General features: G+C 35.2%; 1 protein-coding gene across 1 annotated transcript; it reads right to left on the bottom strand.

Moving 5' to 3' along the window:
- Window positions 1–2,558: 2,558 nt before the first annotated feature.
- Window positions 2,559–17,580, bottom strand: LOC141575148 (disintegrin and metalloproteinase domain-containing protein 18-like). The gene is made up of 6 exons (XM_074353697.1): window positions 17,239–17,580; window positions 13,542–13,613; window positions 13,173–13,339; window positions 12,345–12,426; window positions 6,829–6,965; window positions 2,559–3,325 (listed from the first exon to the last, which is right to left on the bottom strand). The coding sequence occupies exons 1-6, from the start codon at window positions 17,296–17,298 to the stop codon at window positions 3,130–3,132; spliced, it is 714 nt and encodes a 237-aa protein (XP_074209798.1). The 5' UTR covers window positions 17,299–17,580; the 3' UTR covers window positions 2,559–3,129.
- Window positions 17,581–17,592: the final 12 nt, after the last annotated feature.

Below are 17,592 nucleotides of genomic sequence, written 5' to 3'. Positions count from 1 at the left end.
CACCAGCAGTGTTGGGGGTTTTTTATGGGCGACCCAGGCTGTTTTGTTCTGTATACACTCCCAGCCACAGCACGTAGCACACTCCAGCCCCCTGAGGCTGCCTCTGTGCGGTGGGCCTCAGCCCTCTGCCTGGGCTCTAGCAGCCAATCCCAGCCCACCACTGCTGGCTTGCATTTAGGACTGGGAATCGCAGGGACCCTTTGTGCTGGTTTCTCTCAGTTCTGTCAGCCAAGAGGCTCCTGTGCACTCCTCTGAGTCTCAGATGTTCCCCCTCTGTCCCTGCTGACCCCTCAGTTGGAGAGGGGCATTCAGGCTTAGGAGCATTATTCCTCTTTTGCTGCTCCCTCTCCGCAAGACAAGTTTTTTTTTTTCCTCCTACCAGATTTTGTGAGAAATCTTGTCTTTTGTAGTAGACAATGTTCTGTCAATGTTCATCAGGTGTTCAGAATGAACAGGCAGGTCTGTGGATGTCTCTGTGTATTTGTGGGAGAGGGTGAGCTAAGAGTATCCTTCTACTCTACCATCTTGGTACCCCTCTCCAGGCTTCTATTTTAATATCGTGGAGTCAGCATCCTTAACATCCATCCCTGGCATGTTTTCCATGTCTTGTCCACACGTATTAACACATTCTACAAATTTTTAAAAAGAACCTCTCTCTTCCAGTATCAAAGAGTATTTCTTCACGTGGGCTCTGCTTAGACTGGAGACTGATTAGCACCAAGGAGGGAAGGCAGGCACAGATCTTGCGCAGAACATGCATCATCTCATGAGACATCCACCTCGTGTGACGTCTCCTGGTCTACGGGAATGTGCAGCTGCTTGATTCCACCGGGGGTAGTGGGAGCTTCACAGCCCAGGGGGTTCTGAGGAATCCAGAGGTTTTAGGTTTCTAAAGTGCATCTATTCAAGTGTACTAAACTCAGAGACATAAGCACTCATTACCATCTGGCTAGCGATATCCACTTTCAGAATCCTGCCTTGAGTGTCTGCTTCCTAGGACAATTTCTGGTCCTGCTAATGTGCTTTGAGTTTCCCCAGAAAGAGACTCTGAGACAAGGATGCATATGAGTAATTTATTTGGAAGGTGTCCTGGTTTCCCATCAATACTGTTACAAATGACCACAAACTTAGTGACTTAAAGTAATGGGAGGCAATTTTCTCACTGTTTCTATAGGTCGGAATTCAGATAGGCAAACCAGGTCAGCTCCTCTGCTTGCAGTCCCACAGGGTAGAACCAGGGTGTGGGGAAAGAAGCTTCCTGTTTCTTTTGTGGCTGTCAGCCAAGGGCTTGACTTTCCCCCCAGAAACTGTTAGCATTTCTTCTTGCGCTTCCAGAGGTCTTCTCCATCAACAGCAGCTTGAGTCCTTCTCTCTCTCCGAGTCTTTGTGAGCCCCCTTCTGCCACATCGCTCTGACTTTACCTGATGAACATTCTCTGTGTTTAAGGGATCATGTGATTAGATTGGACCCACCCAGATAATCCAGGACAATGTCCCTATTTTAAGGTCCATAACCTCAATTACTTCTGTAAACCACCCTGTGCCATGTAATAGGCACCTCCACAAATTCCACGGGTTAGAGTGAGGACATCTTTGAAGGTGCATTCTGCTTGTCAGCAAAACACTGGTGTGAGAGGGTGGGTGTGAGGGAACGGAAGCAAGCCAATACAAGCGGGTTTGTGAGCTGGTTACCACTCCTGTAAGATAAAGCTAAATCCCACAAGGACCTCCAGGACAATGCAGAATAGGGGATAGCAAACAGTTTCTGTAAAGGATGGAGCAGCAAATAGTTTCTAAGTTTGCTTACATGCCGTGCTATAGGGTCTCTTGTCACTATTCAACTCTGCTGTTGTAGCACAAAAACAGCCCCAGACACTATGCAAACGTCAGGGCATGGCTGCATTCCAGTAAAGTTCCATTCACAAAAATAAGTGGCAGCTGTATTTGGCCCAATGGCTATGATTTGTAGAATTCTGATGCCTCAAGGGATTTCCTCAAGGAATCTGGAACATAATTGTTCTATTCCACTGAGGCAAGAGGAAGCCCTCCAACAGGAAGTGTCAGATACGTGAAGCAAGAACACCTGCAGGAACCATCAGGGCCAAGGGGACCCTGGGAGAGCACTAACGGTGTCTGCCATAGGTCACATTCAGCCTCCACCTGTAGCTGTGAAAACTCACAATGTGTAGATTTAGCCCCAGATTATGTTGTTTCATTTTATCCTTCATTAAAAATAACCAGAATTTTTGGCAGTAATTGGCACCATATTTTAGGGGTTTTAAATGGATGCAAGATAAGCATAGTACCATTTATCAAGACACTAAGATTGACACTGGAAAAATCTGAGATAATTGAAAACCACATATACACATATACAGAGACACAGATACACGTGCATATGTATAACATGTACTGTATACATATAACTTTAGGGAATGATAGATGATTGAAGAGAATTTGTAGGGATTTAGAGTTACGTGAACAAGTAGCGGTTAGCTGGTTGTGTGGGTCAGATAAGAAATTCATTTAACTATGGGTGGAATAATGAAGAAGCTTTATTTTATTCAAATAGGAGGAATCCTTAAATATTACAAAATAATGATATTATATAACAGACTAAATATATGGCCCAATCTGTTGAGAACAATGTGCATTGAACATTTGGTTGATGGGACTATAGTAAATTGCATACCTATACTTGAAATTGAGTAAATAGAACAAATTGTGATCATCCTGAAACCTGAAAATGCAGGAATGTTTGAGAATAATTAAGAAAAACACATGTTCAGATAAACTTGAAACCACAAGAGAGAGAAAAAAACTTGAACCAAGTTCAGGAGAAGTTTGCAGAAAAAACAAGAGACTGAAGTCACATAATTTAAGATAAAAGGGGATTCTTTGAGCCTATACATGCAAAATCTGCTGGCATAATTGGGAATGGTGTGTAGAAACCAAGGTTTCATGACTCATCCATCTTCTCAGTTGAAGAAGTGTGGGGCAGTGATTGATATATCTTAAGTGATCCTCATTTTCATATCTTAATTCTATTGAAGACTTAGTTGCATAAATTGTTCCATCTATACCAGGACTGCTTATTAGAAACATAGGAAATTGTGCTCAGATTTCAGTCTTAATTGCTCACCTCTTCACTGCCACAGTCACATTCTTCATGAGGTTCCAAAATCCCATTACCACACACCGACTGATTTTGGTACAATGGTTTCAATTTTGAAAAGCTCTGAAGACACTGAGTCTCAAATTTTGAAACAAAGTATCTGTAGTCATGCATGCTACAGTTGCTAAAAATCTTTATACCACTGGAAACCCTAAAACAAAATAAAAGTCCTCAGGTTAAATAAGCCTAGTGAATAAAACCACATCTAAACAATGTTCCAAATATTAGGATATGATTTGCAAGATGGCGCAAATGAAAAACTTGTACCTTAGTAGAGACAGAGTCAACCATGATTAAATTTTAATTTATCATTGCTTGTATTTAACATTCTTTTTTTTAAAATAGCATTGAATATTAATCTTTATAGGAAAGCAGTAAGGTTGTAATGGTTAATTTTATCTGTCTATCCATCTGTCATCACCTATTTTCTCTCTGGCTAATATGCTCTTCTCTCACGTATTGAAAGCTTCCTCCCCTCATTCCCATCAGATACCTGCTCAAATATCGCCTTCTAATGAGATCTTGACAATTTCAGACAATTATCTGAAATTGTGTCACCTCCCACATTCTCCTTCCAATTTTAATATTTATTATTCTACATAGCATCATGGAAAATAAGTTTTTTAAAAATCTGTATCTTTTAAATATATTTTATATGACCTAAATTTTGCAGTGAAATACAAGTTCCTTGAAGTCCTGCATTTTCAGGTTCACAGCTATATGTCCAGTAGACTGTCTGTCTGATAGCTGTGTCTCACAGATGTCCAACAGACATTTCAGATACACAAGGTGCAGCATTGAACTACTGTCATCTCCACATCTGCTGCATCCACTGTTCTCCACTTCTGGCGATTCCATTCTTTTGGTTGCCCAGGCTGATAACCGTGGTGTGACTCCAGATTCTCCTCTTTCCTTCACACACTGTACCAACACACACACACACACACACACATACATGCACATACACACACAAATATCCAGTTAACAACGTTTATGTTGATTGCATGTTGAAATGGTCATATTTTGGATAGACTGGGTAAAATGAAATATTTTATTAAAATATTACTATAATTCTGTTTATTTTAATGTTTTAATGTAGTGACTCTAAACTTTAAAATCATATATGTGGCTGACACTTTATTTCTACTGCACAGTGCCCCTCTAAGCAATCATGTCTGAAGAAGTAGCATCTGAGCAGCTGTATCTACGATGACAGGTTCTGGGTTGTCTCCTGAGCCTTTGAGAAAAGTAATAGCTAACTGCCAAGGATTCAGAGTTGGGGGATCGTGAGAGAAAACAGAAATGCTTTAGCTTTCATGACATAGCCATTTGGAATGAGATAAATAGGGGGAATTGGGAAGACTATGGCAAGGAATACTAGTATTTAAGCAGATTTCTGTTACTTTTTTTTTTCTTTTCTTGAAGTACCATCAGTTACAATGTGTCAATTTCTGGTGTACAGCGCAATGTCCCAGTCATACATATATATACATATATTTTCATATTCTTTTTCATTAAAGGTTATTACAGGATATTTAATATAGTTCCCTGTGCTATACAGAAGAAATTTGGGTTTTTTTTTTTTTATATACAGTGGTTATCATTTACAAATCTCAAACTCCCAAATTTATCCCTTCCCATCCCTTTTTCCCCAGTAACCATAAAATTGGTATAGTATGTCTGCAAGTCTGTTTGTTTTGTAGATGAGTTTGTTACTGTCCTCTTTTTTCCTTTCTTTTTTTTTCCTTAAAGATTCCACATACGAGTGATATCATATGGTATTTTCTTTCTCTTTCTGGCTTACTTCACTTAGAATGACAATCTCCAGGTCCATCCATGTTGCTTCAGATGGTACTATGTTATCATTTTTATGGCTGAATAGTATTCCATTTTATAAATATACCACAGTTTCTTTATCTAGTCATCTGTCAATGGACATTTACATTGCTTCCATATTTTGGCTATTGTAAATAGTGCTGCCATGAACATTGGGGTGTGCGTGTCTTTTTGAATTAGAGTTCCTTCCGGATATATGCCCAGGAGTGGGATTGCTAGATCATAGGGTAAGTCTATTTTTAGTTTTTTAAGGAATATCCATACTGTTTTCCATATGGCTGCACCAAAATACATTCCCACCAACAGTGTAGGAGGGTTCCCTTTTCTCCACAGCCTCTCCAGCATTTATCGTTCATAGACTTTTGAATGATGGCCATTCTGACTGGTTTGAGGTGAAAACTCGTTGTAGTTTTGATTTGCATTTCTCTGCTAATTAGCGATATTGAGCATTTTTTCATGTGCCTATTGGCCATCTGTATGTCTTCCTTGGAGAATTGCTTGTTTAGGTCTTCTGCCCATTTTTGGATTAGGTTGTTTTTTGTCATTGTTGTTATTAAGTTGTATGAGTTGTTTATATACTCTGGAAATTAAGCCTTTGTCAGTCGCATCATTGTAAGTATTTTCTCCCATTTCGTAGGTTGTCTTTTTGTTTTAACTACATTGTTTCAAGTGGCACCAGTGCCATCGTGTTTGTGCAGGCCACTCTCACACAAGAGCTATATACTTTGAACACAGATAGCCTTTTAAACAAAATAAGTTCAAAAACAGACAGGGACTCAGAGATTAATTTCTACTTGGACCACATGTTTTTTGAGTGAAAATTAAAAGTGTTAATTAGAACTTCTGTTTAAGGTGGGTACATATACTAAGGATTTCAAGATTGATCAAAATGAGTTTTTTGATGTTATAATTGTATACTTATTCTGTTGATTTATGTAGCTAGTCAATCATAATATCTGCAAATGAGGACAACTAATTTCTTCTTCAAATCTTTTTTTTGCCTCAAAATAATAGCCAAAGCTACCAGTACTATGTTATATAAATCAAGGGTAATTTTAGACATCCTTGCCTTGAGCAACAAAGGCTACAACAACAACAACAAAAAACAACAATTGTATCATATGTTAATATAGTATTTCATAGTCTTCATAAATCTAATTACTTTGAGGGAATCTTTCATAGTCATGGGATTTATTGATTTCTGAAGTCTTGTATCACTTGGACAAATTTGTTAGTTATGTTATTGCAGCAAAGTGTGTTACAGCTCAGTTGTGACAGCAGCCTGGATCCTGACAAGACCAAGCAGCACTTGGAGAGTTGGAGAACTCAGGTTTATTACATCAGCAGGCCCAGAGGAGTTAACACTCCAAGCTCTGGACCCCGTCTGTAGGTTTGCACAGGTTTTTACAGGCTGCCAGCACAGACTTTGCAACATCATATGAAAATAAGGTGTAACAAAGTAGACCAATCAGGAATGAGCTTTTTAGAAATGGACCAATCAGGAGTGAGCTCAGGGAACCAACAGAATCGTAGGCGTAAGTTCTCCTTTCCTAGAAGCAAGCCACGCCACAGAAGTAAAACGTGAGATAATGCCGCCAGGCCAGGGAACTGGATGGCGCTGGCAGGAAAGTAGTGGCCCTGCCTGGGGGTCCTGCTGGTCTTTTCATGGGGCTTCCCACCTCAATATCTCTTCATGAACAACATACTTTCCCAATTTTTGATGTGGAGTTGAGTATAAAGAAGTTGTTCATTACATCTTATAAACAACCTCAAAAATACATGTGTGAAATTAATTCAAAAGGGAAAAAAAAACCTTACACTGCTTCGTGATTCATTATACACGTAGCTCTCGGACAGGAACACTTATTGATGTCATCATATGTTAATCCTATTTTAAGGCCAAGCAGTTGAGTTATAATAACCGAAAATCCCTCCAATGTCATTGCATCTGGATACTAAAATAAAGAAGACTGATGAGTATTGTAAGAGGAAAACAAAAGCATCTCATACATTAAAGTTTTATTCCTGTCATATTTCATATTTTCATACTTTTTTATGTTGACCATGTTACACTTTATTTTGATAGATCACTGATATGAATATCCATACTAGTTAATTTATTTAGAAGCATGAAACAAAGTAAAATGTGATCAAACCACCGGTATTTTCTGGTGTAAAATTTGGCATGCCCAGATTCCACAGCCTTAAACACACTCAGTGTTGCTGACGTAGCCAATATAAAACACATTTAACTTTCTAATTAAATCAATCCATTCAATTAACAAATATTAATTCAATACATACATGTGTCGGGCACTGTGACAGAAGATAAGACCACAGTGGCATGCATGGAAGAAAGGGACTCTTCCACACCTGGAGCTTCTGTTACAGAAGCGGAGAGAGAGGATTGATAGGAAATTAACAACAAACTTGCCAAATATAAAGGGATCATGAAAAGTGCTATGAAGAAATGGGGTGCTCCAATAGAGAATATTGAGGAGGGGTATAACTATATAGGTGAGATAGTTAGGAAAACCTATTTGTGAAATTGATATTCAGGCTGAGATAGAAAGTTTACGGAAGTGACCGGCATTATGACTAGGAGTAGGGAGCTTGCGTGGGAACCTGTCAAAGGCTGCAGTATAATGAGTGAAGTGAAGAGACGGCAGGACAGAAGTTAGAGAGACAGCAGAGCCACGGTAAAGAAATTTGTATTGAGATCTTATTTGTTAAAAAATGGTTGGTGGTAGTGCAGAGTGGCATTCCATATGATTTAACCTTGATAAAGAAATTTTGATTCTTTTCCCATCTTTTTAATCATTATGAGTAAAAGTCTTAGAACTTCTCTAATTTTTCTACATCAATTAAAACTTATAGCAGGTAAAATTGAAGTAATTCATACCCAAAAGAAAAAAAACTTGTGTGCATATGTGTGCATGAAAACGTGGAATATTATCTAGCAATCTGGAAAAATGAGTTACTAGGTACCCTCTCCTGTTATCCGATAAGAGCTAAGATTGAAAAAAAAGGAAAATCCCTGTATCAGAATTTGAAATGAGGTTAAAGACAAAGTAGAATGTGAGATGATATCTGGCTAACCATCAGGTTTTAGGGCGAGAGGTGGAACCAGAAACTGGACTTTCAGTGCCAACTCACAAGAGAAATAGTCTTACACTTCTTTATTTATATGGTTAAAAATAAATGCCCTGTATAAAGCCATTCAACAGGATAAAATAACCCCCTAGCTATATAGTATAGGAAGAGAAGATTATATAAAAAATTAATAAAATGGGGATAAAAGAGGACACTAATAAAGATTCTGCAGATTAAAAAGAGCTATGATGTACAAAAGAATGAAAGTTGACCCCTATTTCATACCACTCACAAAAATTAACTTGAAAAGGATTAAATAATTAAACATAAGGACAGAAACCACAACATTTTTAAAAGAAAAGATAGGAGAAAAGCTTTTTGACAGTCATCTTGGCAATGATTTTGTTGGATTTCACACAAAAAGCACAGGCAACAAAAGCAGAAATAAAGACATAGGACCACATCAAACAAAAATATTTCTACACAGCAAAGGAAACAATCAACAAAATGAAAGGCAACCTGTAGAATGGGAGAAAACATTTGCACACCATGTAGCCAATAAAAGGTTATATTAAAAATACAAGGAGCTCCTAGAACTCAGTAGCAAAAAACACCAAATAACTCAATTACAACATGAACAAAAGACCTGAATAGACACTTTTTTCCCCAAAGAAGACATACACATGGCCCTCAAGTATATGAAAAGATGCTCAACATCGCTATTCATCAGAGAAATGCAAATCAAAACCACAATGAGATGCCACTTTATAAAGATAGGACAAGTATGATCAAAAAGACACGAGATAACCGACGCTGGCAAGGCTGTGGAGAAAATGGGATCCTGGTGCACTGTTGGTGGGAATGTAATTTGATACAGTCATTTTGGAAAACAGTATGCAGTTTCCTCAAAAAATTAACAATAGAACTCCCATATAAGCCAGCAGCCCCACTTGTGCGTATGTACGCAAAGAAAATGATATCACTGTCTGTACTCCCTTGTTCATAGCAGCGTTATTCACAACAGCCAAGGTATGGAAATAACCTGCATGTTCATCAGTGAGTGAATTGATAAGAAAACGTGGTATACAATACAGTATTGTTTATAGAAAAGGAAATTCTGACATTTGTGACAACAGGGATGACCTCGTGGGCATTATACTAAGTGAAATAAGTCGGACAGAGAAGGACAAATACTGTATGATTTCACTTACATGTGGAATCTAAAAATCAAACAACCAAACAGAACAGTCATAGATGCAGAGAACTAATTGGTGGTTAGCACAAGGGAGGGGGCTGGTGAGGTGGGTGAAATACATGAAGAGGATTAAAAGGTACAGAGAGAGACACACACATACAGTATGGTATCACTTATATGTGGAATCTAAAAACACAACCTGTTGAACTCAGAGAAATGGGAGTAGCATGGTGGTCGCTAGGAGCTGGGGGATGGAGGAAATAGGGAGGGGTTGATGCAAGGTTACAAACTTTCAGTTATAGGATGAATGAGTTCTGATGACCTAATATAAAGCATGGTGACTATGGGTAATAATACTGTATTATACACCTGAAATTCGTATAGAGAGTAGATGTTAAGCATTTCTGTAAATAAAATGGTAACTACATGAGTTGATGGATATATTCATTTAAGTTGGGGAATCATTCATGATTTATACATATATCAAATGATCAACATATCAAATGATCACACTATACACTTTAAATATACTCATATTTTGTCAATTATGCCTCAATAAAGCTGGGGGGAAGAAAGAGCTGTGGTATGTGTGTGTGTGTGTGTTTGTGTGAATAAAGGAATAAGATGGAGAAAATAAATGAGTATTGGACAGTTACAATAGAGAATTAAAATCTATAGGCAGAATCTAACAGACGCTTCAGGTCCTGAAGACGTTGGAGCCCACCTTGGATTAACAGAAGCTTGTAGCATCGGCTGGGAGTCCACGGTCGAAGGAAAGTAACTCTAAAGAGTGACAGCTTTTGTGTCTATTAGACTGGGACCAGGTGTAATAGACATGGCATGTGGGTTCTCAGGGCACTGATGGAAAAGATTTTACTGTTTCTGGCCTGGCAAATATAAAATGTGAATGTGAGGAAATGATGTCTGCTAAATTCACAAGCAGAAAGCTTCAGAAACAATATCCTCCAATTCTGTCTCCCACAGTTCTTGCCAATTCCTGAAACCCTCATATGTGGAACAGCCTCAACACAATTTAGCTAAAGACTGACGATCTCAGCTGAGACCAGAGCTGCTGTTCATGATCCAGCGTTGCTGTCCTGAATTTAACCAAGAGCACTGCATGACAAAACAAGCAAACAAAAAATCAACCGTCACCAGAGAAAAGCACAGAATCCAGACTCCCTGTTACCATAATACTGTCCAAGGTATCAAAGACTGTCATTGAAAAGGCCATGAAAACTCAGTGTAGGTGTCAACAGTGGCCCATAAAACTGATCCAGAATGTGTGTTTTCAAGAATAAACTGTCTACAGAAATGGAAGATTTAAAGAGAAATCACTTTCTTGTGACATAATTCTCAGAAATATCCTTTACACAGGCCAAAATTACTCATACCAAGAACCAGGAATATCTCAACTGCAATTAGAAGACAATCGACAGCAAAATCAAGACATCTCATACATCGCATTCCCTGACCAGGACTTTAAAGCGACTACCATAAATATGCTCCAACTAGCTACTACAAAAACTCTTGAGACAAATTAGAAAACAAAATTCTCATCAAAGAGACAGATAACATGAAAAGAACAAAATGAAAATTTCAGAACAGAAAAATACAGTAATAAAAAAATAAACCTCAATAGATGAACTTAGTAGCAAATTGGAGCTGTCAGAAGGGAGAATCAGTGAACTTAAAGACTGATTGATATAAATTACCCAATCTGAATAACAGAGAAAATAGTTTTTTAAAAAATTAACAAATTTAGGAACATTTAAAGACTGATTGATATAAATTACCCAATCTGAATAACAGAGAAAATAGTTTTTAAAAAAATTAACAAATTTAGGAGCAATGGGACAATAACAAAACAAAACAAAACAAAAAAAAAAACCCTAGCATTAATGTCATCAGTGGCCCGGAAGAGGAGAAAAAGTGCATAGCTGAAAAATTTTTAAAGAACAAGTAGCTGAAAAACTCCCAAATTTGGCAAAAGACACAAATCAACATATATAATAGATTCACAAAACTTCTAACTGGATAAACTCAGAGTAATCCATGGCCGGGCACATCATCGTTAAATAGCTGGAGAAAAATTTTAAATGTCTTGAAATCAGCAAAAGGAGAACAGCACGTTGCTTACAGAGGAGCAATGATTACTATGACAGGGGGTTTCTCATCAGAAATAATGTTGGACAGAGCATTGAGCACAACAGTTTTCAAGTGCTGAAAGAAAAGAAATGTCACCCCATGACTTTCACCCAGAAAAAATTATCTTAAAGAATGAAAATAAAGACATCCTAAAATGAAGGAAAATTATGACAGCATGTTGCCAGTCACCCTGCTTCAAAACAAAGACGAAAGAAAGTTCTTCATACAAGAATGAAAATGATAATAAAAGAAGACTTGTAACATCATGAAGAAAGAACAGAAAGGTTACATACATATGGGAAGATATAATAGACTATTCTACTTCATTTGACTTTTTATAAAGTTATGTTTCATGGTTGAAGACAAAAATTGTAATTTAGTGTGCTATATAGTTCTAAACATATTTAAAAGTAACATTTAAGCAAACTATACCATAAAATTCTCTATTTTATGATCATATATATAATTTGGGACATAAACTATGGTGTTAACATTCCTATATTCCACTTGAAATGGTAAAATGGAGACATATATTTGTAACAATAGTATGAAGTATGCAAAAAAAGGCACGCATGAATTCATGACTTTTTGTTATTTCTTGAATTTGAAGGAAACATAACAGCAGGCTTTAACTTTTCTAAATCTGATGCAAAGTTAGTATCCATTATGCCTAGGTGGTGAAGGGGTCCATTACTGTTTGTTCATATTATTTCCTTCTGTCTGAAAGCTATAATTAAATAAACTTTATGAGAGTAAAAATAATGTTGTCCCAACAAAATAATAATAGAAATATAGAGGAAAAACTCAAGTTTACTTAAGTACATAAAATAATACTTATAAAATGTAATATCAAGCTTAGATAAAATAGTAATATGAAGAAAGGTACACATTTCCATACCATAGCAATATCTGCGTCGTAACTTTCATTGCATATTGTGCCAGGAACAGTTGCTCCCACATATTTAGGCTGCTTCCTGTAACTACAACATACAGTATTGCCTTTTTTATTAGTTATTCAGAATGATTTACTTGCTTATTTATTATATTAAATTTCCCTTCCATAAAATTTAAAATAATTTTCTCATACAGTTTTTTAAAATCTGAACAATATCTAATATATTATACAAAGTGCTCAAATCATTTAAAACTATAATTTACCAACCATCTTTCCTAACCTAACTCCTAAACTTGGTATTATATTATCTCGAGTTCTCCTTAGCGTCTCTCATTCTGCATTCACTGTTCTGGTCACTAAGAGATAAAACAAAGAGGGTTTTTAACTTGTGGAAAAGAAATCTTGCTTGTTTTAAAGATAAGAATTTTTAAAAATTAAATATTAGCAAAAAATCAAATCTTTGTTAAACAGTCGACATGAAATATATTAACACATCATAGATAATGTTAACTGACTAGTGTCAATTTTACATCCCTAATAAACTAAGGCTTGTATGTATTCAGTAGTATAGTTGATATCACAAAAGTTCATGACAGACAGATCTTTTCATATAAATTATACTTCAAAGTATTTTGTTACATAAGTGATTCGTGTTGTTTTTATTTTTATCATATTTCCAACTACATGATCACCTCAATGGCAACTGTTATGCTTTATTTAACATTTTCAGAGGGGACTACAGAAAGTTGAAGAACACAGTAAATGCATTAAATTATAAAATCAATGGAATTATTTATGTATATCTTTATTACTGTAGAACATTATGCTTACATTAGTAAGAATGCTACGTCATGGGGCTGTAGGATAAGATAGTCCCGTTTCCACGTCAAAAATCTGTGTAATAAATCATCAGCATCCCCGTTGGTAGAAATTTGGTTTTTATCTGACCATAACTCCAAGGAGGACAGTATCACAGTCAATGTGAACTGACTAAACATCTAAAAATAAGATTTATGATGTATTTATTCAAATAACATAACTCATTACATCAAAACATAAAAACAAAAAATAAAGAAGTTACTTGATTATTTTGGATATTAAACCAATTAAAGGGCTTTAAGTCATTAATTTGTCATGATATAATGGAAAGTTTTTCAATGACTTTTTGTAAAATTATAAATGTAAAAATTTAAAACTTACAGTGTTGACAAGGCTAATAATCTGGATAATTTTCTGCGTTACGGCCATCATTTCTGATCCCATATAATCATACTGAAAAATAAATTTTTTTAATAATTCCTTTAAAAATGTGGATGATAACAATTTTTTTTTTTGGATGCTGAATACATCTTGATGATACCAGCCAGGAAAAACATAGGATTTGTCAGACAATTTAAAGCATACTCACATAAAGATGATAATATTTATAATAAATGAAAACAAAAAAACAAAGGGAACAAATCAACTTGGGCATTCAAAATACATTCTCAATTGTTATATATTTTAAAGACACTGTCCAGCAGAAACATTTGAAACTAAACACGTACTAAAATAACTTCACAGATCCCTCCGTATTGTAAAGGGATTTCTTGAGGAAGAAGTATTCTGTAACAGAGGAAATCAATGACAGTATTTCCCATTGCATGCTTAGTAATTAAAGAAAAGAGTAAATAAGCATTAATAATATAGCAGAAAGAAGCATTAAAAATAATCAAATCCTCAAATAAATCTATAGGAAAAAAGACAGAAATCATAGTGATGTAAAGTGAAAATTATGTGGAATGACTCAAAAAGGTTTGATTAAAAAAACAAATGAAACAGCATAAAGGAAAGGAGAAAGGAAAGAATTTGTCTTCTGAAACTGGTAAATACATTTTTTAAAATTAGAGCAGAATATAAGAAGAGTAAAACTCAGTCACTCACAGTTTGAGGCCTGCCTAATCTTGATATCACATCGAAACAAAACATTATAAAGAAGGAACATTATTTCATGAATATAAACCCCCAAATCCTAAACAAAATGTTAAAGAAATCATCCATGACATGTGAATATAATGAATTAGCTGGATATATTTTAGAAACACAAGGTTGGTTTAAAATATATGATTATCTCAATGGGTGCAGACAAAGCATTTGATAAAATTCAATAACTGTCTATGGTTAAAAAAAAATCTCAGGAAACTAAGACTTTATGGGAACTTTCTTAGTATTACGAAGCTAATCTATGAAAAACTATAGCTAGTATGACACTTAAAGAAAGTGGCTGCTCTAGAAGTTAGGGGAAAAGTTAGAAATGTACATAATAAATTCATGTGTATTAGAGTCAAGCTAAGACAATAAAGTAAGAAATAAAAGCAGGAAGGGAAATCAAACATTTAAAAAGAGGAATTAAAAATGTCATTATTCACAGGTATGATTGTGTACATAGAATATTTAAAGGAATCTACAAAAAAATCTCTTAAGAATGAACAAGTGAATTAGGCAAGATCACAGGATAAGATGAATACATAAAAATCAATGTTTTCTCCATAAACTAGCAAGAAAAACTGAAATGTTAAAGGAGAAAAAATTAGTTTAGATGATCTTAATACAAAACAATAAAACTAATAAATCTTCTCAAGCTCACAACAGAACACTGGTGAAAGAAACTAACAAAAGATATAAAGGTGTTTGTGCAATTATGGATTAACACTGTTAAGATGACAATTCTTCACAAAGAGTTCTAAGCATTCAGTGTAATCCCCAAATCAAAAACACAGTTTGTGTGTGTATGTATGGAATTTGTAGAGCAATTCTAAAGTGTGTTTAAATGCAAAGGACCCAGAATAATCAAAGCAATAATGAAGAATAATAAAAGAATTTAAACAAGAGATTAAATAACAATAAAGCTACAATAACAGTGTAGTATTGATTCAAAAAAACATAAATGGGTCAGTAGAAAATAAGAGTCAAGAACATATATATTCCATTACATGACTTGGTGAAAACTGTCAACACAACTGACTTAGGCAGGTTTTTTTTAATAAATGGTGCTGGAGCAAAATAAAACAGAAAAAATAAACCTTAACCTCTACCTCACATTGCTCATTTTCATCAGTTAGAGACAGATCATAAAACTATATGTGAAGAGGTAAAGAAAAATAAATTCTAAAATAAAAAATAGGTGAAAATACTTATGTTCCTGGAATAAAAAAATATTAAAAAGAAAAGAAAATAATAAGAAAAATCATAAATTAAATGCATCATCATTCATAATGTATGTCCATTAAAAGACACTATTGAGTGTAAAAACAAGATAGTCCCAATGTAACTATCTGACAAAGAATTCATATTTATAGTATATAAAAATTCCCATAAACAATAAGAAAAAATAAAATGGGAAACATTTATATAATTAGTCATAAAGAGAAATCCTAGTGGTCAACAACAGTATCAAATGTGTTCAAACTCATTAATCATCAAGTAAATGCTGATAAAAACCACTATATAATCTCACTATTCATACACCAGAATGGCAAAATTTAAAGACTATCAAAATCAATTGTTTATGAAGATACAGGGCCCTTGGATCTTTCATACATTGCCTATGGAAGAACAAACTGTTATAATCACTTTCGAAAACTATTTATCAATATCCTCTAAAAGTAACATACACTAACCCAATCACATAATTTCACTCTTAGGTAGATAATCAAAAGACACTATGTCTACCAAAAGAACATCTTTCCTAAGAAGATATACAAGTGGCCAATAGGTACACAAAAAGGTATTTAACATCACTCAACATCAGGGAAATGCAAATCAAATCCATGTGATATCAACAAGTGTTAGAATATTTACCATCAAAAAGACAAGAGCTAACAAATGCTGAAGATGTTGAGAAAAGGGACCCCTGGACACTGTATGAATATAAATTGATAGAGCCACTATGGAAAATAATATGTATGTTCCTTAACAAATTAAAAATGGAACTACCATATGATTTGACAGTCCCACTCTTGGGTATATATCCTAAGGAAATGAAATCATTATCTCAGAGATATCTGCATTCTTGTGTTTATCGAAACTTCACAGTAGCCTAGATATGCAAACAACCTAAGTGTCCATCAGCAGATGAATAAACAAAGAAACTATGGTGTATATGTGTACACACACACACACACACACACACACACACACACACACACTGGAATATTATTCAGTCATTAAAAAGAAGGAAATTCTCCCATTTACAACAACATGATGAACCTGGAGGGCATTATGCTAAGTGAAATCAGCCAGCCAGAGAAAAGACAAAACTGTATGGTATTACTTGTATGTAGCACCAAAAAAAAAAAATACAATTTCACTGAAATGGAGAATATAATTTTGGTTGCCAGAGAGGGAAATGGACAAATGTAGGTAAAGGGTACACGCTTTCAATTACAAGAATAAATTCTGAGGGTCTAATATGCAGCATGGTGACTACAGTTAAGTATATGGTATTGTACGCTTGGAAGTTGCTGAGAGTAGATCTTCTCAACACACACACACACGTGTGTGCACAGGAAAAAGAGTTAACTATGTGAGGTGGATGAATGTGTTCATTATCTTGACCTCAGTAATCAATCCACCATGTACGTGTATATCACATCTTCACATTGTACAATTTAATACACAATCTTATTTAACAATTATTCCTGGGGATAAAGGGGCAGGTAAGTGGGTGGTGCAGGGCATTCCAGGCTAGTTTGGGAGCCTAGTCATGTCTAAGTGACACTTAAAATAAAATATTTTTATTTGTAAATAATGAGAAAATTCCATTATATCTTTGAAATTAAGGAAAATTATCATTATGTTTAAAAAAGAGGAGAGAAGGAGGGAGGGAGGAAGGGAAGAAGGGGAAAGTTTGACTTACCAAAGCTTTTTCCACTATAATGTGCATTTCTAGATACTGGGGTAATAGTTTTGAAAGCATTTTTTCCTGAAAAACAAAGTTTATCAAATGTTAACATGTTTCAAACATATTAAGCACAGAGAGTGACATGTAAAGAGGGCAAAAAGGCCTTCATGAGGTCTTAAATATAAAAATTGTTACATAATACATCATATAACAATAAGCATGAAATACATTGTTGCATATTTTCTGTACATTTTAGATGGACTATGGATGTTTTATTTATCAGTATAGAAAAAAAGATATGCCAAATTTTATATTTCTACTCAACAGGTAAGTAGTTTCTTTTCATGATTAACACAGTTCTACAGAAGT

Source organism: Camelus bactrianus, chromosome 26, assembly GCF_048773025.1.
Source record: "Camelus bactrianus isolate YW-2024 breed Bactrian camel chromosome 26, ASM4877302v1, whole genome shotgun sequence".
Classification (NCBI taxonomy): Eukaryota; Metazoa; Chordata; class Mammalia; order Artiodactyla; family Camelidae; genus Camelus; species Camelus bactrianus.
Note: the sequence above shows the minus strand (reverse complement) of the source record. Positions and strands in the feature narration are given on the sequence as shown.